Source organism: Thamnophis sirtalis, unplaced genomic scaffold (genome assembly GCF_051295495.1).
Source record: "Thamnophis sirtalis isolate CommonGarterSnake01/CBP01778 unplaced genomic scaffold, rThaSir2_p1.2 scaffold_5, whole genome shotgun sequence".
NCBI lineage: Eukaryota > Metazoa > Chordata > Lepidosauria > Squamata > Natricidae > Thamnophis > Thamnophis sirtalis.
The window spans coordinates 111,966,053-111,993,810 of record NW_028261385.1 but is presented as its reverse complement, the minus strand read 5'-3'; the positions used below and the strand labels follow the sequence as shown (position 1 = coordinate 111,993,810).

Genomic DNA, 27,758 nt, shown 5'->3' with positions numbered 1-27,758 from the left:
ATTCTAGGCTCAAAGTGTCCCACTCTAATCAACTAATTAAGCCATAACACCTGCAAAGGGTTCCTGGGCCTTTAAATGGTTTCTCAGTCTGGTTCAGTGGGAATCACAATCATGGGAAAGACTGCTGACCTGACAGTTGTGCAGAAAACCATCATTGACACTCTCCATAAGGAGGAAAAGCCTCAAAAGGTAATTGCAAAAGAAGTTGGATGTTCCCAAAGTGCTGTATCAAAGCACATTAATAAAAAGTTATGTGGAAAGGAAAAGTGTGGAAGAAAAAGGTGCACGAGCAGCAGGGATGACCGCAGCCTAGAGAGGATTGTCAGGAAAAGGCCATTCAAAAGTGTTGGGGACTTTCACAAGGAGTGGACTGAGGCTGGAGTCAGTACATCAAGAGCCACCACACACAGACAGATCCTGGACATGGGCTTCAAATGTCGTATTCCTCTTGTCAAGCCGCTCCTGAACAACAAACAACGTCAGAAGCGTCTTACCTGGGCTAAAGAAAAACAGACCTGGGCTGTTGCTCAGTGGTCCAAAGTCCTGTTTTCTGATGAGAGCAACTTTTGCGTCTCATTTGGAAACCAAGGACCCAGAGTATGGAGGAAGAATGGAGAGGCACACACTGCAAGATGCTTGAAGTCCAGTGTGAAGTTTCCACAGCCTGTATTGATTTGGGGAGCCTTGTCATCTGCTGGTGTTGGTCCACTGTGCTTCATTAAGTCCAGGGTCAACGCAGCTGTCTACCAAGAGATTTTGGAGCACTCCATGCTTCCTTCCGCAGACGAGCTTTATGCGGATGCTGACTTCATTTTCCAGCAGGACTTGGCACCTACCCACACTGCCAAAAGCACCAAAACCTGGCTCAATGACCGTGGGATTACTGTGCTTGATTGGCCAGCAAACTCGCCTGACCTGAACCCCATAGAGAATCTATGGGGCATTGCCAAGAGAAAGATGAGAGACATGAGACCGAACAATGCAGAAGATCTGAATGCCACTATTGAAGCATCCTGGTCTTCCATAACACCTCAGCAGTGCCCTAGGCTGATAGCTTCCACGCCACGCCACATTGAGGCAGTAATTGCTGCAAAAGGGGCCCAAATCAAGTACTGAGTACATATGCATGCTTATACTTTTCAGAGGTCCGATATTGTTCTATGTACAATCCTTGTTTTATTGATTGCATATAATATTCTAATTTTCTGAGATTGTGGATTTGGGGTTTAAGCCATAATCATCACAATTATGACAAATCACGGTTTGAATTATCTTGCTTTGCATGTAATGAGTCTATCTCATATATTAGTTTCACCTTTTAAGTTGCATTACTGAAATAAATGAACTTTTGCACGATATTCTAATTTTCCGAGTTTCACCTGTAAGTTCTAGCAAAGAAGGCAGCACTTATTGTTTGCTTCTAAAATAATTCAGCTAAAAAAACAGGTTTTTTAAAAAAAACATATTAAGCATTTGGTTATACTTTTCCTGATGCTTTTCCTAAAATATACCAGTAGCCATTTGAACAAGCCCTTATCAATAGGAATTTGACTGATTAGTCAAATGAAAAAGTACTATATGTCACTATTTTGTATCTTCTAGTCAAGATTGATTCCTGGCAACTTACCTGGATGAGTAACTGTAAACAAATTGAAGTAATTGATAAAAGAGGACTACTTGTCCTATTGCTAGATAACAATGTTACTTCTGAAGAATATAGAAAATAGTTTGTGACATGACAAAATTGTGTTTACTAAGGACTATATCAATTGATATATATCAATTCCTTGAAGTGTTCCAGGCTGCTGATCTGCAAAAAAAAACCAAAACCTGGACACTTTTCTTAAAAAGCACTTTCATCAAAGTAATTTGTATGTATGCAGTACGTTATATGCAGTATAATAAATAGGTGTTCAACGTACAGCCCATCATTTTAGTCTAACCTGATATAACTTTAGCTTGCACAACAGCAATATGATGGCAAAGTATCAGTTCTCTATGTTTACTGTTTGTGTGTCTGTGCAATCAGTAAACTAAATAAATTGGATGAAATATAAATTGGCTATATATATTAAATCTGCATATTCTTGCTTAGCAGCCCTGTTCAAAATAATCCAGAAACTTTTGGGGAAGGCATAATTTATTTAATTGCATTTTTTGCTAGATAAAGTAACCATTTTGCATTCTTGATTGGACACCAGAGTCTGCTGTGGTGAGTGAGGCAGTGTTTTGCATCACAGTCTGAGATTCTTTGCAATTTGTGGAAAATAAACAAGTGGATAGGACCCTCTATGGTTTGAATTTTGCCTTATGCAAGTTTAATCTATGTCCCTGTATGCCTTCTTGGGATGGCCAAGAATGGCTTGAGTCCCAATAGCAAGAGCACTTTGACTTATATATCACTCAGTTCCACAGTGCTTTACAACACTCACCAATTTACAATATCAGCATATTCCCCAAACAATCTTGGTCATCATTTTACTGATCTCAGAAGGATGGAAGGCTGAGTCAATCTTGAGCCAGTCGGGATCAAACTCCTGGATGTGGACAGAGTTAGCCTGAAATACTGCATTCTAATGATTGTGCCACCATGGTACCAAAACATTACCAGCTTTTTCTTATGGAAGATTATAATGTCTACTCTAAAATGGGAAGTAGTATACCTTCTCTTGAAAAAGATCTTCCTTGGAACCAGCTGTTTTGAGAACATAATGTTCATTTCCAACTTTCCCAATCTTTCGAAGTGACCTTGAAAAGGTTGTGGTAAATCATCTACAAAGGAACTTAAACGAATGGATTAATAGAATCTTTAATCAAACTGCCTCTTTGAGTTAGATGATCAAGAGAGGCCTATTGTAGAGCCTTCCTCTTTACAAGTTCATAGGGTATAAACCAATTGACAGATCCTCTCACTTACAGCACCTGCTTTAAGAAATCTCTTCCCACTCCTAGATAGCAATAGCTTAGACTTATGTACCACTTCCTAAGTGCTTTTTAGCCCTCTCTAAGAAGTGTACAGAGTCAGCATATTGCCCTCAATAATCTGGGGCATTTTACTCACCTCCGAAGTCAATCTTAGAGCCGAGGTGGCGCAGTGGTTAGGGTGCAGTACTGGAGGCCACTTCAGCTGACTGTTATCTGCAGTTCAGCGGTTCTAATCTCACCGGCTCAAGGTTGGCTCAGCCTTCCATCCTTCCGAGGTGGGTGAAATGAGGACCCAGACTGTGGGGGTGATATGCTGACTCTGTAAACCGCTTAGAGAGGGCTGAAAGCCCTATGAAGCGGTATATAAGTCTAACTGCTATTGCTATTGCTAATCTTGAGCTGGTCAGAATCAAACGGCTGGCAGTTGGCAGAATTAGCCTGCAATTCTGCATTCTAATCACTGCATCACCATGGCACAGATACAAATGGCTTTGATTTTGCTGACATTTCACAGATATATCAAAGATGTTGTCAACTCACAAAAGCATTTCTAGTCTGCTCTTGAGTTGCCATGGGCAACAAGGGGAGAGCACATTGCACACATACCTTCTCAGATTACCAAAGCCAGCTTGTGAGACATGGACTTCTACAGCCTCGTTGGAGAATATGATTTATGACACAGACTGAGAGGAGGGGGGAAACAGGGTCAAAGATCTCATTCAAGTAGCTGCCAATATGCAGCTCCTAATAAATAACTGGTTTTCTTTTGAAACCTGGCTTGAGTTTTAAATGTTCCAATTTTCTCCTTCCAATTCCCTGCCAGACGTTGCTCAGAGAGCTTCCCCAACACTTGCTAAAAAGCAGAGAATTCTTAAATTCTTCAAATATTCATCCAAATATAATTTAAATTAGTCATTTCATAATGGGGAATTAGAAACAGAAGCCAGAGTACATGAATGAACCAGACTACTGTCAGCAAAACAGAGATTTACTCTGCCAATCACTTGTTCACAATGTTTTTATACGGTAGCTTCTCATAATAAATTTAGTTCATAAACATATTTTTTCTCTTGAGAAACAGCACATCACATTTTATCAGATTTATAACATTAGATCCATCCTAGATGTAGGTTGTTTTTTATTTACAAAACGGAAATCACCAAAATAACTAACAAATACAAATATTTGAAAGTTTTGAAGTGAAATTTTGATTGTGCATCCAGCTTTAATTGTAAACTGCTTCAAGTTTTGTTTAATGGGAATAAATATTTTAAATAAAAGTATGTAGATCGGTTAGAGAAATATAGATTCAAAATCAATGGCAACAAGAATTGTACCAGATTTTACACATGTCGCATGGAGACCACAGGAGTGGGTTTAAATTTTTTTTACTACCAGTTCTGTGGGTGTGACTAGGTGGGGGGATGTGACTGAGTGGGTGTGGCCAACTTGATGTCACTCAGGCACACTCAGTCACATGACCACCCCACCAAACCACCTCCACCAAAATGGTGGCAAATTTTTTTGTGACTTCTGATGGAGGAAAGAGAGGGGAGAACTCCCAAAAATAGACCGCCGGAGGAGGATTTAGGGTGTGGAAAAACCATAAGTTTCCTAGAAGGAATTGAAGCATTCAACTTTGCAGCCACGCCCACACCTGTGTTTATAAATCCAGCGGGTGAGGGAGGGAGGGGAAAGAATGGGAAGGAAAGGGTGAGAGATAGGAAAAATGCAGGTGAAGGCACTGGACTGTGCAAGCAGGGTGAGAGGAAAGTTCGCCCGATCCTGGCTCAGGACAAGGGGGAGGAAGAACTGGCTACAACCCCCAAAAACACCCCCAGGCACAGTGATGGCTGTGGGAAATTGCAGATCCCGGATGTCAAAACTCCCCACCTCACCAGTAGAGAAGCGATTCCCAGAAGCCCTTCTCAGTAGAGAAGCGCTGTTGGAGTCTGCAGGCTCTCACTTTACTCACCTGCATGGCCCTGACAATCAGCTGCCCCCCTGGTCACATTCCAAATTCCTTAGCTGATGAGCAGCTGTTCCCGAGCATGCTGCTGCTATGGATTGTGCCGCCGCCTGGAAAAGCTGAGGGTTGGCTGGTGTGGGCACTCGGGAACATTCCACCAGCAAGATGGACCCCTTCATTCCTCTCCCTTCACCACCTCCAGACTCAACACCAGATTGCACATGCGCACTTTTGCCCTGCAGTTGTGCATGGTGCCCTACCCCACCCCGGGTTCATCCTTTTGCATTCCGTTTTCGTGTCTTTGGGTGGAGCATAGCGCAGAGCCATGATGCCATGCAGGGCCTGCTTCTCTCCACTCAAAAGCATGGGGGAGACACTGGATTGCACATGCACGCTTGTGCCCTGCAGTTACGCGTGGAACCCTCACCCCACTCTGGGTTCCTCCTTTTGTGTTCTGTTTTCCTGCCTTTGGGTGGAGGGAAGCAGGCCTTGCATGGCATTATGGCTGTGCGCTGAGCTCCACCCGAAGGCACGAAAACAGAATGCAAAAGGATGAACCTGGGTGGGGGCTCTGTGATTTCCCACAGCCCCCGCCATGCCTGGGGGTGTTTTGGGGGATTGCAGCTGGTTCCTCCTCCCCCTTGTCCCAAACCAGGATCAGGTGAACTTTCCTCCCCGTCCCTGCTTGCACACTCCAGTGCCTCCACCTGCATTTTTTCCTATCTCCCACCCGGTTATTCTCTACCGCCCCACATTCCTCCATCAGATTTAAACACAGGTGTGGCCTCTAGGCAGCAAAGTTGAATGCTTCAATTCCTTCTAGGAAACCTATGGCTTTTCCTGGCTGTGTGCTCCTCAGCCCGCCCAGACCATGCTTGGCTGGGCGCCTCCTGTCACCACCACTCAACTTACTCATTGCAGGAATTTGATGAAGCTGAGCGGCTTCTTGGTGGGCCCCAGATCCAAATTAAACCTGGATATTTCCAGCGAGGAGCAAGTGTAGGGAGTTGTCTCTTCCAGTTTCTCGATCCAGGACTTGGCATGCCGATCTCTCCTGCCACTGCTGCTCTCTCCAGCATGCTGCCCCCATCCCCACCACAGCTTCAATGGCAGCGACTTCGGGAGACACTGGCCGGTGGGGAGGGGGCCTAGGCTAGTGCAAATGCTTACCTGGCAGTTCTGTGGATGCATGTGGTGAAAGCGAGACAGGGCGACCACCAGAGCAGGCTGGTTTAGGAGCGAGGCCAGCCACCCATCACTAGCGATTCAGCGACCCACACCCAATTACCACTACTGCTTTGGCCGAACTGGGAGCAACCTACCTCTGGGACCTCACCTGATTCTAAGGATAAGCTATAAGAAGTGCAAGTGACCTTCACAAGGGTATGAGTCCACTACCCTGTTTTCCCGAAAATAACACCTCCCCAGATAATATCCCCAGATAATAAGCCCAATCGGGCTTTTGAGCACATGTGCTTCCCCGAAAATAAGCCCTTCCCAAAAATATTGCAACACAGCAGCAACCATAAGGTCCTCCTGCACCCCAAAAATAATAAGACCTCCCCAAAAATAAGACCAAGCGCTTATTTTGGGCGGGTCAAAAGAAAATAAGACCATGTCTTATTTTCAGGGAAACACGCTACTAGACCAACCTTTGACCATCTAGTTGCTGTTTCAATTCCTCCAGTAAAAATACACCACTTCCTGAGATAATTCAACAGCTACTACCATTAGAAAATGTTCTCTGATGTCTATTCAAAATCTCCTTGCTTGTGATTTAAATCCACTGTTTCTTGTCCTCTCATGTGGGTTAACTCCAAACAATTCTACACAAGCCTTGGCTTTTTCAAACTATATTATGCAGGCTTGGTTTAGTAAAGTTTGCGTCAATCAGCTGTCTCTTCTAAAGTAAATTATTTATTTTTCAATAATAACCATTCCTAGAACTCTGCATATTTTTGCTACTCATATAAATTTTTAAAAAGTACATTTGTACAGGAAGGTATATAAACAAAACAGGTGTGTGTGGGTGTATCTTGCCAATTACCAGATTACAGCAAATTCTCCAGAACTTCAATGACACTTTTTTCCCCTCTTTTCTCAGGCATTATTGAAAATGGACTGTCAAGGCTTGGTTGTCAAGCTAATTCAGGATTTTGTTCTTCTAACTACAGCCGTAGAAGTGTCTCAGCGCTGGAGAGAACTTGCTGAGAAATTGGCTAAAGTTTCTAAGCAACAAATGGATGCCTATGAAGCTCCCCATCAGGATAAGAATGGTGCAGTAGATAGTGAGGTAAAAAAATACATTGTGTTCAGGCCATCCTGGAAGACCAGTAGCTTGGAAAATGAGTTTCATACTATGTTCAACATACTTTTCCTCTCTTAAATAAAGACAGCCAACCCAAGGAAAGAAAGGAATTTATGTTGTATAGCCACTGCAGTAAAAATATACAGTGCTTCTTCCAAGATCAGCACAGATTTTATATCTAGAAATTGTGAGATCCTTCTGTGATCATATACGTGTCATGCACCCAGAATGGATCAATTTAACACATTCATGTTTTTAGCATGGGTAGGTTTCAAATTTTTTTACTACCGGCTCTGTGGGCATGACAAGGTGGAGGGGGCATGTGACTGAGTGGGCATGGCCAACCTGATGTCATTCATGCACACTCAGTCACATGAGAAACTGCCCCCCACACCAAGCCACGCCCACCAAAAGGTGGTGAAAATTTTTGTGACTCGGATGGGAAAGAGAGGGGAAAGCTCCCAAAAATAGACCGCTGGAGGATATAGGGCGTGGAAAAGCCATAAGTTTCTTAGAAGGAACATTCAACTGCAGCCCAGAGGCTATGCCTGTGTTTATAAATCTGGTGGGCAAGGTGGGGGAGGGGAGAGAACGATGAAAAGGAAAGAAGAGCTAGGAAAAAATGCAGGTGGAGGCCCTGGAGTGTGTAAGCAGGGAAGGAGGAAAGTTCACCCAATCCTGGCTCGGGATAAGGGGGAGGAGGAACCGGTTGGAACCCCCCAAAACACCCCCAGGTGTGGTGTGGGCCGTGGAAAATCTCAGAGCCCGGATGTCAAAACTCCCAGGGCCTGCTTCCCTCCACCCAAAGGCATGAAAATAGAATGCAAAGAGGAACCTGGGGTGGGGTGACACCGGGTTGCACGCACGCACTTGTGCCCTGAAGTTGCACATGGCAACCCACCATTGGTTTAGCAGGAATAATTCATCATTGGACTCTGATTACAACATATTGTACTAAAAGAACAACAGTGACTAGAAGAACCTCTCTATTTGCAAGACTAGGAAGGCTTTACTTTTTCATGCTTCTTTCCTGTGGCTCCACATATAATAAACAAAAGTAAAAAACAAACTTATAGGAGCAGGTCCATATTTAATATCTTCCAAATGCTCTTTCCCAGAGCTGTTTTTTGCATCCCTGCATTGGGGACGTACTGGTCTGTATAGTTGAAAGCCAGCTATTCCACAGTAGGCAATAAAAGAGAATATCAGACTATTGCAGGTAGCACTTCCTTGTGACAAAATCCTCAAGTCTTCACTCCCCTAATCATACAGTAAAGGCAGATGCATTTCAGAGCAGATAGCCAGATCCGGCTTTAGAAGGTGATAACCAGAACCTTGCAGTGGACTTGCAAGCTGACTGACAGCTAAAGTAGCTCCTAGAATGAGAGGGCTAGGGGTGCAAATGTAGATGTCACAATCACTACTGGACTACTGTTTTTGGATAGTCTTCAATAGCAGTCCCATTAGCATAAGTAATAATAAGCCAATTGCATAATGACAAGAATGTGTGTGCACAAAACATGATACTCCAGGAAATTATGTTAATGATATATAAGATATAGTTGTGTAAAGGCTGTCCTGACCACAACGTCTGTCTTCTTCTCAGGCAGGAGTCACAAATCCAGGAGATCTCCCAGACTGTAAACTTACTCAATATGGGAGGCTATCATCATTCAGATTTATATATCAATCATCTCTATTAAGCCTCTTATTCATAGCCACTTGGTCTTAGAATTCAGCCGGTCTGTTCTTTTCCATTCAGACCTAATTATAATACATTGGAGCAGCTTGTAGATTTCTTAAATCTTAGAATCATAGGCCTGGAAGGGATCTTGGAGATCTTCTAATCCAAGGGTGTCAATCTTGTGTCGTCATGGTGGCATCATGTGACGTATTGTGACTTCTCCTGTACTAAACAGGGTTGGCCAGCGCATGAGGCGTATCCAGCACATGATGCATCCAGCCCGCAGTTTGACAGCCCTGTTCTAATCCAACCTACTATCCAAGAAGTATGTTGTAGTTTACTTCATCGTGCCTTACTGAAGTCCAAGTAAACTACAGTATATACTGAGCCTTTCCCTGATCCACTAATTTAGTGAGTTTATCCAAAAAAAAGGCAATAAGGTTTTTCTGGCAAAATCTGTTTTTAACCAGTCCATGTTAGTTTCTAGCAATTGTTTTATTAATATCTAGGTGCTCACAAACCTGCTTGATTATCTTTTCCAGTTTTTTCCCCCAAGTATTGGTGTCAAGTTAACTGGCTTGGCGTTCCCTGGATGCATTTTTCTCCCTTGTTGAAAATTGGAATTACATTTCATAAATGTCTGTACCTGCATTTCTTCTCCAGGCACTGTCAGGATCTCCTATACCAGTGATGGGTAATCTTTTCCAGACAAAGTGCCCAAAGCGTGCGTGTGTGCCCAAACCTCCAAAATGCAATGTGCCTGCCTGTAGGTTGATGGTATTAAAGGCAGAGACATGTCCAACAATACTGGGAAGGTTACACTCCCCCATCCTAGTCTTGCAAAAAGTAATCAAACAAGGCAAACCTTTTAATAACATTTGTTAATTGAAAAATTGCTGCCAGATTCTTTCTGATTTTTTTATCACCATATAAAAATTAGTGGTAAACAGGCCATGTTAACATTGGTTTCTATCTGACAGGCAATGTGGAAACCAGCCTATGATTTCATGCTAACATGGAGTAATCAGATGGGAGACAGTTATCGTGATGTTACCCAAGAATTGCACATTGGACTTGATAAGATGAAGAATCCTATTACGAAACGTTGGAAACATCTGACTGGCACCCTAATTTTAGTAAATTCCTTGGAAATATTACGAGCAGCTGCTTTTAGCCCACAAGAAGAATATGATGATTATGCCCTCTGATGGGAAGTTTAGCTTCATGCAGTCTGATTTTATTTGTTATTAGCTCAGTTCAAGAAAAAACACTTCTGAATAGCCAAAGTTTGGAACATGATTCCTGAGCTAAATAAAATAGATTTTCTTTTCCTCTTTGCAGAAGATTCCAAAGTCTTTTCTATATTCTGTACTGGACAACTTTCATTATGTTTAAAATAATACCTTGTAACAATATTTGACAGTACCAGACTGAAATCTCAAATCATTTTGATAAAGACATTGTCATTTTTACATAACATGATGTTTTCCATGTTTACTTCTTTTTTAATTATCACTTTGAATCATTGATATAGAGAAGCACAAATATGTCTCCTTGTAGGATTTGGATTTTAAAGTGTTCTTGTGCGAAATGCCTTTCAGTTCTTACTCCAGCATCTCTTGTGACCTTGTCATTGATGAAATAGTTCTGTATTATTTCATTTTATGTAAACCATCTTTGTTAGAAAATATAAGCACACTTTTTCAACTTAACTGATGTTTATTACACCAGAATTTAGCATTACAAATTAGTGTTCGTATGAAAGATGTGTTTCATTCCTCTGTGCTTTAGATCTAAGGGCAAAAAAGCAGTGTTAAGCAAAAGCCCTAAAGATTTTTTATTAAAAATAAATAAACCTTAATGGATGCCATTTATACTGCTGCCTCCCTCCTTTATCACACAGGTTATGCAATAATAATGTATGCTTGTCCAATAGCAGATTAGATCTTCAGAAATTTACAGTGTTGGGCTATATTTATAATATGGAAGATAGTTATTCCTTGTCTGGGACTGCATCAGTTGAAAATCAGAAGACATGTCACTTTATTAAATTGCTGTATAAAAATAAACATAACAATTAGCAGGCCAGGCAAAATTATAAATTTGAAATGTTTTTGTGATCTAGACAGCTAGGTGTGGGGTCTTCTTTAAAAGAAGAATGTAGTACTGTATTGTATATTATATACCATATCACCAATGTATATTACTTGTTTATTATTTGTTCATTACTTGTTTTATTGTTTATTGTATTGATATGCTATACACTGCTTGGAGTTGGTTGGATGATTGAGGTGATTCAACAAGCAAACAAGAAATAGTTTTGCTAATTCTCCGTTTATCATTATCCTTGCTGTTTGTATGTGGTATATAGTTTCTATGGCTTGGGTAAATTTCTTGCCAAAGCCCATATGTTCCAGTTGTAACAACATAAATCACCAGCTCACGTTATCAAAGGCTTTCTGAGCATCTAAAATCATCAGAGCCATTTGCTTTTCAGGATGAGCCTCATAGTATTCCAAAGTGTCCAGAATTATTCTCATATTATCTTTAATTTGTCAAAAAATTTTTTAGCCCAAATGCAAAAACTGATGCTGGGATGAGATTCCGGGTAGAATTCTGTGCTTCAAAGTGGTATTTCTTGCCCTTTTTAAAAATCAAGTGTTTTTTCACCCAAAAGAGGAAAAATCCTGATGCTGTGATCAAAAAAATGGGTGCCTCAGAAGCCAAATTCGGGACAAATTTCTTTTAGCACAAATGCAAAAAGGGATGCCAAGATGATATTCAGGTTGAATTTTGTGCTTAAAAATAGTATTTCTTGCTGTTTTTAAAAATCAAGCATTTTTGCACCCAGAAGAGGAAAAATCCTGATGCTGCTGTCAGAAAAATGGGTACTTCGGAGGCCAATTTTTTTTAAAGCCCAAATGCAAAAGTGGATGCTGAGATGAGATTCAGGGTGGAATTATGTGCTTAAAAATGTTATTTCTTGCTGTTTTTAAAAATTGAGAGTTTTTGCACCCAGAAGAGGAAAAATCTTCATGCTGCAGTCAAAAAAGTGGGTGCCTTGGAGGCCAATGTTTTTTTTTAACCAAAAAGCAAAAACGGTTGCAGGGATGTCTTCCTACCAGACATAACAGCATAAGCTAACTGTTACATACTGACAGTCAATATGGTAGTTTCCACCAAGGTCCTCTGATCTGGCGGGAACAATACTCAAATGTGATTGGTTAAGAGATCTGACAGCTCCCTATAAAAGGGCTGCTGCCAGACAGAGTCTTTGCTGGATTGTAGGTAGTTGTCACTTAATAAAGAGTTATTGTTGCTGAAACCTGAGTCTTGCCTCTTCCAATCACCCGATCTAACACTAACCATGTCTTCTTGGTCAGCCCAATGTATGGAGAGGCTTCCCAACCTCTAAATATTTTCCCTAAGGGACTAGTTGGGTCTATTTACAATTCAGGATTCTTCCTAATTTTTTTAGTAACTTCTCACTTTTACACTCATTGTTCTATCTCCTCAAGCACTGGATTGTTATTACATATTTCTGCCCTGACTCCCCTCTACCTATCTATCTGTCTAGATCCTCCCAGCAGACGCTGGCTGATCTTTAAAGATCAAGATATATAGAGACCTTCACACATCGTTTGCACCAGGCCAGGACTTTCTTGAGCAAGTTTGAACTCCACTTTTCTTTTTAAAGACGCCTTTTCAACATGTTCCAGTGGGCTCACACACAGCCTTAATCTTTTTTTCTCTAGATCACTGGTTCCAAACTACTTAACCCTAGGTTTAACACAACAACTACAACTATTCCCCATTCTCTTGAGAGTTTCTCTGATTATGGTTTCCTGAGGTTTTACAGCTACTCCAAATCCAACATCAGTCCACTTCCCTTCAGGCTGGCCTTCCCCTTTGTGGGAGTAAGGAACTACAACTTTTTAGGTCCACACTCGCTCTGGACTTACTAGTGTTCCCAGAACACAGTCCAGCATAAACACACTGCTGTTATTGAAAAACCTCCCCCTATCGCTCTCCTAACCACCTAGGTACAATTGCATGTTTCCCTCCTTCGGGGCAAAAGTTTCTTACCTGGGTCTGTGCACAGAGTTGCCTGGTCCTGGAATCTCAGTTGCTGACTCTCTCTGTTTTCTTTTGATATTGCAGATCAGAGGTGTCAATTTAGTTTTGGCATGGGGCCTGCAAATGGAAGTTCAGTCTCAGATGACTCTAGGCAGTTGAAATCAACTGGCGCCCCTAGAATAACTGAGGAGAATTCCCAAATGAGGCCCTCAAGCCCCACGTTGGGTGCCAAGATTGTGAGATAAAAACCCAATTGTTATATTCTCACAACACAGAGACAAGTCTGGTCCACAATTCAAAAATGTTTATTTACAGAAAATAAAAGGCGTTTGCAAAGGCGGCCTCCAAGTCTCCTCCCAAGTGGATCGAGTACAAGGAGAGCAAAGAATAGCATTCAAGCAATATATTTTATAGATGCTACTCCTAAGAAAACCCCCTTCCTGCTCATTCATTTACATCGTTTATTTCATCATTCCATATTCTAAAGGGTCAACTTGACATTTTCTTGAGAGGCCCCTATCTCTTATTTGGTTTTTCTGGTACCTTTCATCTGGGCAGATGGCTTCCTATCTAACTTGTACATAGCCTCCTGTAAACAGCTTGGAATAACAAAGGCTTATCTTGTTCTGTTTAGTGAACACATTTTGTAGTTAGCAAAAACACAATAATGTATTACACATTTTAGGCAAGAATATAATACAAAAGCAACCTTTTAACATTTTATAAAAGAGTAACAATATCATTTCCTTCAGATATTTATCAGGATATTTCCTGTTTAGGGACCCAAACATTTCAAGGATCCACCCATTCCAATTGTGAAGGAGGAAATGCTTCCAGGCCATTAAGTATTGAATTTTACCTTTATGCTTTCTGGAGTCTAAAATTTCCTCAACTTCAAAATGCTGTTCCCTCTCTATAAGAAAGGGCATCAGGCTGGCTGAGCACAGTGAAGGGGAGACACCTTTTCAGGCTTAAGTAGACTACAATGAAATACAGGGTGGATCTATTTAAGATTCTTTGGTAGGTCCAACTGCACAGTAACTGGGTTTATTTTCACAATTGGGAATGGTCCTACATATTTAGGTTCGTTTCTTTGATTTTGGGGTAGTTTGTAAGTACCGTGTTTCCCCTGTCAACTCGCTAAGCTTCCCTGACTTGCTCCCCAGTTGCCATAGACAGGGGGATGGGAAATGGCACCACACAGGTGCACCAAGGAATTTACTCCTCAGTCATAACAAGATGCTTTCTGGCTGAGCAAGTCAAGGCCATCTCCATTGATACCAGCAATGCCTGGAGGGAGTGACTTCTACAATCTGCAAAATTAATTCATTGGGAAATGTGACTGGGTAACACACTTTTGGGGGAAACAGGGTCAGAGGCAAGGTGTAAAGGGGGTGAAGTCAGAGGTAATTCACCTAGGTAATACTGACATGGTGCTCCTAATGGATTTTTATGGCCAGATGGCTTGAGACCTTTAATTGCATTAGAGCACTGGTGGGAACCCTGACATCTCCCAAAATAAGACCACCCTGAAAACAGACGTAGCCTGATCTTTTGGGGGGTGGGCCTTATATAAGACCTATGCTGAAAATAAGCCCAAGGGGGATGGCATGAGAGGCGGAGAATGCACAGGGGCCAATGGTTTCCAGCAGCAGTTGCAGCCTGCCAAACCCTTGGTTCAGTGCAAATACCGATAAATCTGAGCCTGGAGGCAGAGGCAGAGGGGGAGAAGGCAGGCAATCTGGATGTGCTGCATGGATGCCTGACTCATGGGAGGATCATGGAAGGCTTGTGAGGTGTCATTGGCACCAGGCAGAGGCAAAGGCATGGGGGAAAGGAGGTGATTCTAATGCTCAGCACATGTTCCTACTTGGCACATGCAAGTAAAGAGATGGTGGGACAAAGGGCACAGGATCACCTCTGTCTCCATCTGCCTCTGCTGCACACTTTTCACCCAGAGGGAAACAAAGCTTTGTCTGCTTGCAAAGGAGATGCTTTGAAACAAAGGTAATTGTTCTGTTTCAAACTATCCCCTTTGCAAGCACATGAAGCTTTGAGTCTCTGTCATTCTCTGTCCAGGTGAAAAGTTGCTCCATTCCCAAGAACCCAAACACTTTTCACCCAGAACAATTTCCCCTTTGCAAGTACATGAAGCTTTGCAAGCAGACTGGGTGAAAAGTGTTTGGGCAGCTACCACTCTGTCTTACTGTCTGCTTGCCCACAGCCTCAATCAGGACTAAGCTCTTGGCATGCACCAGCCTCCACCTGCCCTACTAGGAGGGTGAAGAGCCCCCATGAGGGCAGCAGCAGCATGGGCAGCCACTTGACAGCCAGCATGGTGCCCACCTTAGCCAAGAAGTGTCCCGGCAGCAGCTCGGCCAGGAGACAGGGCAGATGGAGACCAGGGTATGCCGAGAGCTTGGCCCATTGCCACCCCAGCTAGCAGACAGTGAGATGGAGAGGGTGATGCCAGCAATAATTGCGCTCCCACTCATGTCGGCCCATGTGCTCACCACCTCCTACACTTAAAAAAATAAGACCTCCCCAAAAATAAGCCTATTTTCAATCCCAAAAGAAAATAAGGCCAGATCTTTTTTTATTGAAAAATTTTAAAAGCTTTTACAAATATTTAGTTCCCCTCCCCCACCCTCCCCACCTGAACCCATCCCCCCCAACCTCCCCCCCCCGACTTTCCAGAGCAAATACAGGGTGTACATCTTTAACAATCATATTCTAAAATAAACTAAAAGAAACTTAGCATCTTCTTTCATTTGTGCTTTAACTCCTATTTTGTTAAGCTAACTCTAAACAAATTATGTCATTCCTTGCTTTTTCAGTCATAAGCTATCTGGAATTTCTTAGTCCCGTATTTATTTTGAATATAATAAATCCATCTTCTCCACTCCAGTTTATATTTCTCATCTGAATGATCCTTAAGATATGCTGATATTTTGGCCATCTCTGCTAAGCTTGTTACTTTTAATGTCCATTCTTGAACAGTAGGCAAATCTTCCTTCTTCCAGTATTGTGCCACCAACAGTCTTGCTGCCGTTGTCAGGTTCAAAATCAAATTAGTCTCTATAACAGTACAATCAGTAGTTATACCTAACAAGAATAACTGAGGGGTAAACTTTATCCTCTTTTTGAAAATATTTTGCACAATCCACCATATTTTTATCCAGAATGCTTTAACCTTTTTACAAGACCACCATATATGGTAATATGTAGCATCAACAAAATCACATCTCCAGCATTTAGGTTGTAAATTCGGATACATGCAAGCCAATTTTTTAGGATCCAAGCGCCATCTATAAGACATCTTGTAAAAGTTCTCTCTCAGATTTTGGGCTTGTGTGAATTTTACATATCTTACCCATATCCTTTCCCATGTATCCAGCATTATTGGTTCTTCAAAATTTTGTGCCCACTTTATCATACATTAAGTAATTCTGTTTGGGAATCCATTTTGATTAGAACGTTATGTAATCTTTTTATATGCATTTGACTTTGATCCCAAATTTCTTTTAATAGAATGTCCTCATCTTGCGTAATACCAATTTTCTGATCTTTTTTCCATGTGGCCTGCAACTGTCCATACTGAAACCATGTTTGGATTACCTTTTCCTCTTTTAGTACATTCAAGGGTTTTAGCTGTAATACACCTCTTTCTATAGTAAGAAGCTGTCTCTATGTAGTTACGTCCTGTTTTTGTGCTATACTTATGTTCTCTATTGCATGTCTGGGAATTGCCCACATAGGTATCTTATCATTTAATTTATGTTGATATTTTTTAAAGCATTCCTTAATATATGACTTTTGAAAGTCTTATCCACCTTCTTGTCATATATCAAATAAGCATGCCAGCTGTATATCAAGTCATGCCCCTCGATACGTCTTGCATTATTTTAAGTTTTATTCTTGGCTTCTTCCCTCCCCAAATTTGCCATTCAAGCAAATTTGCATCTTTTTTAAGTATTGGTATCATTTGAAAAAGAAATAAAAACTTAGGCAAGACATTTATTTTCACTGCTGCTATCCTTCCCAACAAAGATAATTGTAATTTTCCCCAATTTTTCATCTTTACCTGCATTCTATGCCATAATGGTTCATAATTATACTTATATAGTTTCCCACTTGAGGTTGAGATATAAACTCCTAAATATTTAACTTTTTTAACTATCTCCCATCCTGTTATTTTTTCTAATTCCTCCCTTTGATTAGTGTTCATATTTTTAACTAACATCTTTGTTTTCCCTAGATTTATTTTAAACCCAGATACTTGACCATATTGATTAATCATATTCATTAAAACCTTAGTAGATTTCCCTGGTTGGGTTAAAGTTATAACCAAGTCATCCGCAAATGCTCGTAATCTATATTCTTGGTGCCTAATCTTAATTCCCTGTAAATCATCTGACCCCCGTATTTTATTCAGCAATAATTCCAGGGTTATAATAAACAATAATGGCGATAGAGGGCAACCCTGTCTTGTACCTTTCTCGATTTTAAAAGATTCTGTTAAACTTCCATTGAGTATAATGTGTGCTGTTTGTTCCTGATATATTGCATTGATTGATTGTAGAAAATACTCTCCAATTTGCATCTTTTGCATTGTTTTCATTAAAAATTGCCAATTCACTCGATCAAAGGCTTTCTCAGCGTCTAGGAATATAAGCGCTGCGGGGACTTGGTTATTCTTTCCCAAATACTCCAATATATTAACAATTTGTCTTACATTACTTCTCATTTGTCTCACTTGTATAAAACCAGTTTGATCATTATGAATCAGTTGCTGAATAACCAATATCAACCTATTCGCTAGTATTTTGGTAAAATTTTTATAATCTGTATTGAGTAATGATATAGGCCTATAATTTTTTGGTTGACTAAGATCTTGATCTTCTTTGGATATCAAGGATATGAAAGCTGTTCTCCAAGATGGAGGTACCTTTCCTTCCATTTGGATTTTGTTAAATAATTCCTTAAGGGGTTCTACCATTTCTAATTGTAAATTTTTATAGTAAACCACTGTCAAACCATCTGTGCCCACTGCTTTTCCAGCCTTTAACTGTTTAATTACCTGAAGGATTTCCCCCGAAGTTATTGGTTGATTCAATCTCTCCCTTTGCTCATCCTTAACTATAGGTATTTTTCTTTGTTCAAGTATCTATCTATATGTAAGCCTTGTATTTTGTATCACCTCTTGCCCGCAATCTGCAACTTAGTTTTGTAAGACTCTTGTAGTATCAAATTCCTCGTGTCCCTTGTGGCAAAATACACTACAATGACACTTGGGAGTTGTTTCTGTCTAGCAATCCATGAATGAATACGATATATCTTGTCTATTTGCCAGTCAAAGTCACCTCTTGACTGGCCCACCAATTGATCAAAGGCTTCTGAAAAAATCTCCTTCAGGTTTTCTTGATTTTTCTCTTTAAGGCCCCTTATTCTCAGAGCAAATTCCATCTGTCTGTACTGCAGTATTATGATTTCATTTTCTGCATCGTGAACCTTGTCTTAGACTGCATCCATTTTAGTTTCCAGATTAATATTGGACTCATTAACTTCTTCCACTTTTTCCTCCAATACAGATACATAACCAGATAAGCATTTAAAAGCTTCTAAAATATCTTCTCTAATTTCTTGGTTATGAATCTGAACTAACCCCTTAACCTCTTCCAAGATCTCCTTAAAAGCAGCAGAAATTTTCTCCTGTAATTTAATTTCTAACGCGGCTGCGTGGTCTTTTAAAGCATCATTTAACACTCTTTGTAATACTTCTTGAGTTAAAGGTTCTCCAGCAGGAGGAGGGGGATTGGGGGGTAGCAATGACTGTAATTTACTTGTCGGGGCGGGGGAACTCCCCGTGCTTTTGGAAGCAATTGTTGTTTTAGTTTGCTTAGAAGCCATTTCCTCAGTTAATCTTATCTTCCACCCAATTAAAAAGTCCAAACAAACCGCTTGTTCCAATTATTACTCTGTAGCTTGCTAATAAATCACTGCTGATTTAGTGATTTTTAAGTGATTTTAAGCTCTGTGGTGGTTTGTAACATTACAGCACAACCACGCCTTCAAGACTCTTCAGCGCCATTTTATCTTCTGTCACATTAGTTTAATAGAAGGAATTTTTAGAAAAATGGAGTTAAAGTTTGTTTATACATACAGTTGTAAGTTTTCCAGTATTGCTCAGCCTGTCTTGGATTCAAGTATAAATCAAACGTTGAGCAAGGGGTGAACGTGTGTCTTAGATTCTGCAGAGAAGCAGAATGAATCCCGGGCATGGAGTTCACTGAGTTGCAGGGGGGCTCAAACCTTCCACACCCCAGAATTATCTCTTGGGGGGGTTAATAGAGCTCTTCCCAAGCCCAGCTGCTTACCCCCTTCTTCTTCACCCGAAGAAGAGGTAATCAATCTGTCAAACAGCTGATGAATGCTGTCCAGACAGCGTAACACGATCTCGGGACTGGAGCTGCTAAAGAAAGCAGCTTCTTCAGATGACACAGCCAGCCGGAAGAATAAGACCAGATTTTCAGAGAAACATAGTACTTTGTCATGTGGGTGATGTACTTTATCACCCACTTGGAACTCTTTTGGTTTCACTCGCTTTTTATTAGCCTGTTTCTTATGGACTTGATGCACATGTATGTATTACTGACCAGGTATGTTGCTTCAATCCACTCAACCAATGAAGGGGGCAGAGGCTTCTCTTGTGGCAGTTCTGACATGGAAACAAAACCCTTGAAAGGGGTGAAACCAGTACTATACTATGCACAGAGTTATTATAAATGATTTCTATGAAAGGCAGTAGGTCAGCCCAATTATCTTGCTGATAATTTACATAACATAACTAAGGTACTGTTCCAGAACTAAATTAGTGCATTCACATACCTGTTAGTTTGTGGATGATGAGTGGAGCTTAGCCCCAAGTGGAGCCTAACTACTTAAGAAATTCCTGTCAAAACTGAGATGTGAATTATACCCCCTATCTGAAATGAGGTGGTCAGGAATTCTATGTAACTGATACATGTGATGGATGAAAAGTTTAGCAAGCATTTTAGACAATTATATTTTAGAGCATGAAACAAAATGCACTTGTTTGGAAAAAAGAACTGTAACAACCCAAATAATCATGCTCCCTCCACTCTCAGCATCTCCACTATAAACTCCATGAAGATTTCCTTCCAGGGGGCCCTAGGCCTAGCCACATTCTTTAAGAATCATGTGGGCATCCTTGAGGGTCATTTAGCAGCTGCACAACAGTTTTGGAATCATGAGCCTCCTGTAGGACGGGGCCCCTTAGGCTGGCAGGCATATGCAATTTAGCTCCAATCCATGCCAAGCCATCACGCATGGTGTAATTATTTGTGTGAGACAGAAACCATTCATTGGTTTTTAACACCCACTTCAACTCCATGCACAACTCAGTTTGGAGCTCAGGCTCTGATTTTCTCTGAGCTGTAGTAATCACCTGGGCAGCTAATTGCTTAGAAGGGATAATTGACGAGATTACTTCAGGTCTAGCACAATTATATTGAGACAATTTGAACAAAGCATCAGCCATGAAGTCCCCCACCCCCATATATATAATGCAGCATGAAATTAAAATGATTAAAGTACTGTGCCCAACAAACTTGCTTAGGTGACAATTTCCTTGGGGTTTTTAAAGCTTCCAGGTTTTTGTGACCAGACCACACCTCAAAGGATTGTTCTAGAAATTGCCTCCAAGTTAGTAATGTCTATTGCACAGCAAATGCTTCCTTCTCCCAGACTGCCCATCTCTTTTTGATCTCAGTTATTTATAAAAACCCTTTGGCATTCACCTGCAATAGCATGGCTCCCACAGCTCCCACAGCTTAGAATCAGCTTGGATCACAAATGTGGTGTCTGTGTCATGGTGTTTAAGCATGGGCTCGCCCAGTGACCATCTGGCTTGAACAGGTTTCTCCTTGAGCTGCAGCTTCTCCAGCCACTCTGTCTCCTTCTGGCAGCAGTGTGGCTGGGGAGGTTAACCCCAGGGCTCCCTAGTCTTACTGGTCACTCCCATGGGTTGACATTGTGTGCTCAGCCCCCGCGGTAGACTAGGTCTCTGGGTTGGCTGATAAAGCAGATCTTGCTTAATGTCAGGCCTGCCTCCATTCAAAATCCAAGAAAACTGAGTGCTGTGTGTTTATGTAAAAGGCAGCACTAATCATGGTAGCACAAGAACAGGCACTGTCCAGAGTCATAGAAGCAGGGATTTACCACACTAGTTAGAATCCAAGGGGTAGATCAGTGTCTCTCAGCTGAAAGATGTGTGGACTTTAAATATCAGAATTCCTCAGCCCGTCATCAAGGAGTTTCCACAGAAGGTCATGGAGAATAATAGAGCTAAGAATCTGTGGGAGTTCCAAATCCAGATGGACAGGCAGACATTAGATAATCAACCATACACTGTAATAGTAGACAAATTAATAGACAAAGACCAGAAGAGCTTAGGAGGACAGGCGAGCAGGTGGGCGAGGTGAGTCACCCCTCGATGTGAGTGATGTTCAGTTGGCCATGCCCACTCAGTCACATGCCCATCCATCCATGCCTACCCAGCCAGTCATTAGGGCAGAGAACCAGTTGTTAAATTATTTGAATCCCACCACTGGTTGTAGGGCTCCTTTGGCATTAGCCAACGAGAGTATGGCACCTACAGCCATGTCGCTGGCATCGGCCTGGACCACAAACAGGGCATCCGTGTTGGGATGTTTAAGTATGAGTTCAGCCGCAAATAGTCACTTGATTTTCTCAATGGCTGCTTGGCATTCCATCATCCACTGAAGGGGATAGCTAGGCTTGGACATGGCCTCTCCCTTTGTTTTCAGAAGGTTGGTAATGGGTAATGCAATCTTCGCAAATGATGGGATGAATTGCCTGTAAAATTTTCAAAACCCAGGAAACTTTGCAACTGCTTTCTGGTGTAAGGGGGCGCCCATTCCAAGACCACCCACACTTTCTCATGGTCACCTCTATTACTTCATGTGATATATGATAACCCAAATATTCAATTTTATACTGGTGAAGTTCACACTTAGACAATTTAGCGTACATTTCAGTGGCCCTGAATTTGTTCAGCACTAACTGCACATGTTTCTCTATAGTTTCAGTGTATATAGAATGTCATCTAAGTAAGCCAGGACTCCTTTATACAAATGCTCATGCAGCACTTCATTGATCAATTGCATGAACACAGCAGGTACCCCTTGTAATCCAAACAAGAGCACCCTCAACTGGAAGTAGCACAAAGAGCAATTGAAAGCAGTTTTCCACTCATCTCCCTCTTTAACACGGTCTCTCTAGTAAGCTTCCCTCAAGTACAACTTAGTAAAGATTTTTCCTTTGGCCAGATGTGCCATCATGTCCTTCATTAGGGACAATGGGTAAACATTCTACACACTGTGTTGAGCCCTTTATAATCCACTCACAGATGAAGACACCTATCCTTTTTCTCACGAACCAACACTGGGGCAGCCACTGAGGTCTTGCTGGTTGGATGAAGCCCTGCTTTAGATTCTTGTTAATAAAGGCCTGTAGTTCATCCAGTTCTTGTGGGGTCATCATGTATATTTTTGGCTTAGGGAGTTTTGCCCCAGGTAGGATTTCTATGCTGTAGTCTGTGAAGCGATGGGGAGGGAGCATGTCAGAGCCCACTCACTGAATGTCTCCCTGAGGTCCCAGTATTCCTTTGGGATTTTCTCCTCTCTGTCTGGGTGCTCACTCACTACAGCACCCAGCTTCCTTGCAACCTGGGTTTGCAGTGTGGGTGGGGTTTTGACTTATCAGAGGGTCATTGTCAGAACTGGTCTCACTCTCCTCTGGTGGGGTCAGAGTTCCCAGCTTCTTCTGGGCAGGAGGGGTGAACTCAATGACCTCTGCCCCTCCAGTGCTGTTTCACAGTGTTTTGCTGGCTGCTTCTCAGGCTCCTCCCCCCCCCCCCCAGTTGCTGGCTTAGAGCTTGGTTTGACAAGGCAATCAACTGCTTGGTGCCCCTCCTTCCTGCACTTGAAACATACTGTGGACCTCAGTTTGGGTGCTGGCCTGCCTTTGGCAGCTTTCAGGGCTTCTTTAGGGGCAGGGGGAGAAGGCTTGCTCCAGCTGTGGTTTCCATGGTGCCAGTCTCTAGCCAGATCAATTTCCACCTCATCTGCCAACACATACCAGTGCTGGAGATCTTGACCCCCCCCCCCCCAGGAGATGCAGCATTAATAGATTTCCTCATTAAGCCCATCTTTGTAGCACTCCATAGGAGTTCTGGGGCCATCCAGGCATGTGGTAGGCCAGCTCATGAAACTCCTGGATGTATCCTGCCACTGATCTCTGCCCCTGGTTGATAGCCTTCATCCTGGTCCTAGTCTTGCATTTGGCTAGGGAAGTGATGGCAAATCTTTTAGAGACCAAGTGCCAAAACTGTAACCCAAAGCCCACATTTATAGCAAAATGCCAACACAGAAAGTTATCTTGAATAATGAGGTTTTACTACCTAAAATAAATGCACTTTTATGCCCCTTCTTTTTTCCGCTTTTGAAATATTACATTTAGCAAAAAGAAAAAAGAAAAAGATTTGTAATATAATGTTTCTCTTTCCCTCCCTCTCTGTCAGTATATAAGTAATTATGCACTGGAATAGACATTGTAACAGATCAGCCAATGGGAACTGTTTGGTGACTCAGATGGCTCACAGCTTAAGTGTGGCTTAGGCTAACTGATCTGTATAAATATAAGTTGTTGTGCTTATATTAGTTTGTTGCTTCTGTTAACTGTGCTTCTGTGAATATTGCTTCTGTACTTCTAGATTCTGAGTTTCTGGTTCTGGCTTCTGCTGTAGGGTATTGTATATAAAGAAGTTTCTTATTTAAATGAATCAGGGGTGAAATGCTACCAGTTGATGCCAGTTCGCCTGAACCAGTAGTAACAAATGCTACTGTTCACCCAAACTGGTAGTAAAAAAATGCTTAACAAAGTAAAAAAAAATGTTCTGATGATAAGCTGTTCTGCGTGATGGTAGGATTTAAAAAAAAATTTTTTTAGCATTTGTTGTCCATTTCTGTTCCCAGGAGGCTTCCCTGAGGCCTGCTAGGCCAAAACTAGGGATGGGGGTGGAAAGAAAGAAAGAAAGAAAGAAAGAGGGATGGGAGAAAAAAGGGAGGGATGGGAGAAAGAAAGAAAGATGAGAGAGAGAGAGAGGTATGGAGGGAGGGAGAGAAAAAGGAGAGTGGGGAAGGAGGACCACAAACCTGGCACTAGACACAGCTTCAGAGGATACCTTGAAAGACCACAGCAATCCAGGGCTAGAAGGGACCTGGAGGGCATCTAGTCCAACAGGACATTGTTAAAGTGAGTTTCGGTCTTTTGACCCACCAGTCACATGACTACATAGCCATGCCCACTCAGTCACATGACCCCACCAAGCCACACCCAAAGAACTGGTAGATAAATCACTGAGGGTCTAATCACCCTACAGAAACTTCAGGAGGCTTCCCTGAAGTCCGTTCCCACACTTCTGGTTTGCCCATAGGGCGAGTGTTACTTCCTGGATTTTCCAGATGGGAGGGGCACGGAGGTTGGAGGTCTGTTCGTGTAGCACAAATGGTGGCAAAGTTTCTTTGAAAAATATTTCCCTGACTAATTTCACCATTTCAATTTGCTCAGTTCTTTGTATTAACATCTACATCATTCTGGATTGACTTGGAATGCAAGCCTGCTGGTAAGTGAGCTGGGTTTTTTTCTTTTATTTTTTTAATGTATTTTAAAATAATATTTTATTTATTGTGCATAGGATTTTTAAAAATTCTGTGTGGATTCTTTTTTTAAATTGTCTTAGACTATTTAAAAAAAGATTCTATCCAAAATAAATTGAAGTGAAACCATGTTTAAAAATTCTATGCACAATACTTTGAAATATATTGTGCATAGAAAGAATAGTTTGAAATGTTTTACTTCAATTTATTCTGTGTGGATTCTTCTTTTAAATTGTCTTAGGCTATTTAAAAAAAGATTCTATCCAAAATACAAAATACCAGCTGCAGTTATTCACTTAAGAACTGTGGCAAGAAAGGTGGTATAATGGGTTTAGTGACCAAAGTTACAATGGCATTGAAAAAAGTGACTGATGACCATTTTTCACACTTAAGCTACCATTTTCACACTTAGCAACCGTTACAGCATCCTCATGGTCACGCGATCAAAATTTTATTATTATTTTTTTATTATTATTTTTTTTAGTTTTTTTTTTTTGAATACATTTTATTTATTTCATTTTCATTTTCATTTTATACAATCACTTATATACTGTACGTAACAAAAAAAACAAAGAGAAAAAAAACAAAAAAAAAACCCCAACATGTTTTTTTTTAAAAAAAAATAAAAGAGAAAAAGAAAAAAAAAAAAGGAAAACGAGCCGCAGTATACAAGTGAATTCTTATTGTTCTAAGAATTGAAACTGTAATTCCACCCTCCCCCCTCCCCCCTATAATCCCCCCTCCCTAACCCCCTTACGGCTTCGCAGGTCCCATACCCGGCATAATTCTTTAACAAGCATTTGAGTATAATAAGGCCAGCTAACTTTAAAATTAAAAAAATAAAAGAAAAGAAAAGCCAAAAAAAAAGAGAATAATAAAAAATAAAGAAGAAAAAAAAAAGCACACACACACCCAAAAAGAAAGGAGAAACAGAGAAGGGTCAATAAACCCACTACGTTAACACAGCTTCCCATTATCTGTAAGTCTTAAACAATGTAGCTCATTCCAAATTTCGATTATTTTACTACTTGCAGGGTTTCAAACTGTATTAGAGCCAGGTAAGTTGATCAATTAGGATTCCCCAACTAAAAGTCTCATTGCTTTGTCTATCTATTCAAACCTTTAATTTATCTCTTTTTTATCCGAATATCCAAACCTTTCTATAAAACCATTAAACTCAAGTACTTCTTTCATTTTTCATTTCCAACACCTCCCTTTCTATCCTTACCCACCTCCACATGTAAATTTTTTACCTTCCACCCTGCCTTTATCCATGTCCATATATATATTTTATCCGCGTCCATTACTCCTCCCATATTTACTCCACTTTCCTGAAGACTCTCCGACCAATCTTTCTTGACCTTATATTGAAATAGCAACTCAAACAAACATCAGCTTGCATTCTAGCCCCAAGTAGTCTAATTAAGCTTTCGCTACCCTTCCCTCTCCCACACGCCTCCCAACTCCGTTCGTCCCAGACCACAACTCAAAAAGATCGCAATCTCCGCTCTCCTCGCCTAGGAAAATAATTCATGCGCAATTTGAGTTAGAGTTCAGACAAATCTTATATACAATATGTGTCCACAATCAGCAACGCTTCTTTCAGTCTCCATGTCTCATCATCAATATACCACTTTTCCATTTTATCCCAGACGGAAATCATAAAGCTTTAAGAACATCGCTTAGTCTTTATTCTTTAGTCTTCTGCCCTTCCGGAAGAGGAAAGCAACACCCTCCGCCTTGTAGCCACGTGTCTCGCTGTTTGTCTTCTCCTTCTCCTTGTCTCTCTCCAGGTCCGGATGAATCAGGAAGTCCCGCCTTCAGGGTCTCGTAGTAAAATTCTCGGGCTTCACAGACAGAATTAATGCGGTGTTTTTGGTTGCCAAATGTAACTGTAATACCAGCTGGGACTTCCCATTTGTATGGAATCTGAGAATTTCTGAGTTCTTCGGTTAAGAAAGCGTACTCTCTCCTTGTTCTTAATATTTGAGATGGTATCTCTTTGAAAACAATCAAGTCCTGTCCAATTCTCAACCTCTTTCCGTAAAGCCTCTGTATTATCTCATTTCTGGATTCCCTTGTGGTAAAGTATATAATTATGTCCCTCGGAAGCTGTCGCTGTTTTGCTACCCACGAATTCTGGCGGTAAATTCTTTGAATCTGCCAATCAAAGTTAAATCCCGGACTTCCCACCAAGCGGCTGAAAGCCTCAAAGAAGATCTGTTTCAAATTCTCCTGTTGGTTTTCACGCAGTCCTCTAACTCTTATTGCAAAGGCAGTCTTATTATAATTTATCATGACAAGTTGTTTTTGAGCAGTTTCAATTTCCTGTTGTAACGTTTGAATTTTGGATATCAAATTAAGGTTAGTTTCTTCCAAAAGTTCCAATTTGTCCTCCGTTTCAGCAATATAATCTGTCATGACTGTCATTACTCCGATCATATCCTCCTTTGCCTGAGCAATTTTAGCATCAAATTGATCATATAAATCCGATATCAGTTGATTAATTTCCTGTCTGAAATCATTAAGCGTTTTGAGAAGAAATTCTTGTGTTAGCAAATCTCCCGTGGGTGTAGGAGACAAGGGTAGCGGCTTCATAGCAGTTTTTGGAGATATGTTATTAAGGAAGCGCTTCTGTTTAGATTTGGGAGCCATTCCAGAGTAAAAATAAAAGACAAGCAATCAAGCGAGCCAAAAATCAAAGTCTCTGCTCCCCTCAGTTAATCTTTTAGCAATTAGTACGGAGAAGCCTTCAGGAGGGTAGGGCTGACTAAGTACGTCACATCAAACACAAAAGCTACGAGATCGCCATCTTGTGACGCAGCTAAAAAAGAAAGGGAGCCTTTTGCGAAGTTGAAGCTGGTATTTTAAATAGTAATGGAAGAAATTCCTCAGGAATGGTCCCCGCCCGGATTGACATTTAAATAGCTTAGCTTTGTCCTGGGGGGGGGGGGGGGGGGCAATCTGCCTAGGGCTGCAAAAAAGGCAGCGCGGAAAACTGGCCGGAGTAAAGGCTCAGCTAATGTTGAACCT

The 27,758-nt window shown here is 41.2% G+C and overlaps 1 protein-coding gene across 2 annotated transcripts in view; it reads left to right on the top strand.

Moving 5' to 3' along the window:
* The window catches only part of SH3BP4 (SH3 domain binding protein 4), a 38,296-nt gene extending 26,085 nt beyond the window's left edge, over positions 1-12,211 (top strand). For both annotated transcript variants that reach the window (XM_014059096.2, XM_014059098.2), the window contains exons 4-5: positions 6,999-7,187; positions 9,867-12,211. In XM_014059096.2, coding sequence (XP_013914571.1) covers positions 6,999-7,187; positions 9,867-10,094 — 417 coding nt within the window. In that variant the 3' untranslated portion in view covers positions 10,095-12,211. The remainder of the gene's footprint in view (positions 1-6,998; positions 7,188-9,866) is intronic.
* Positions 12,212-27,758: the final 15,547 nt, after the last annotated feature.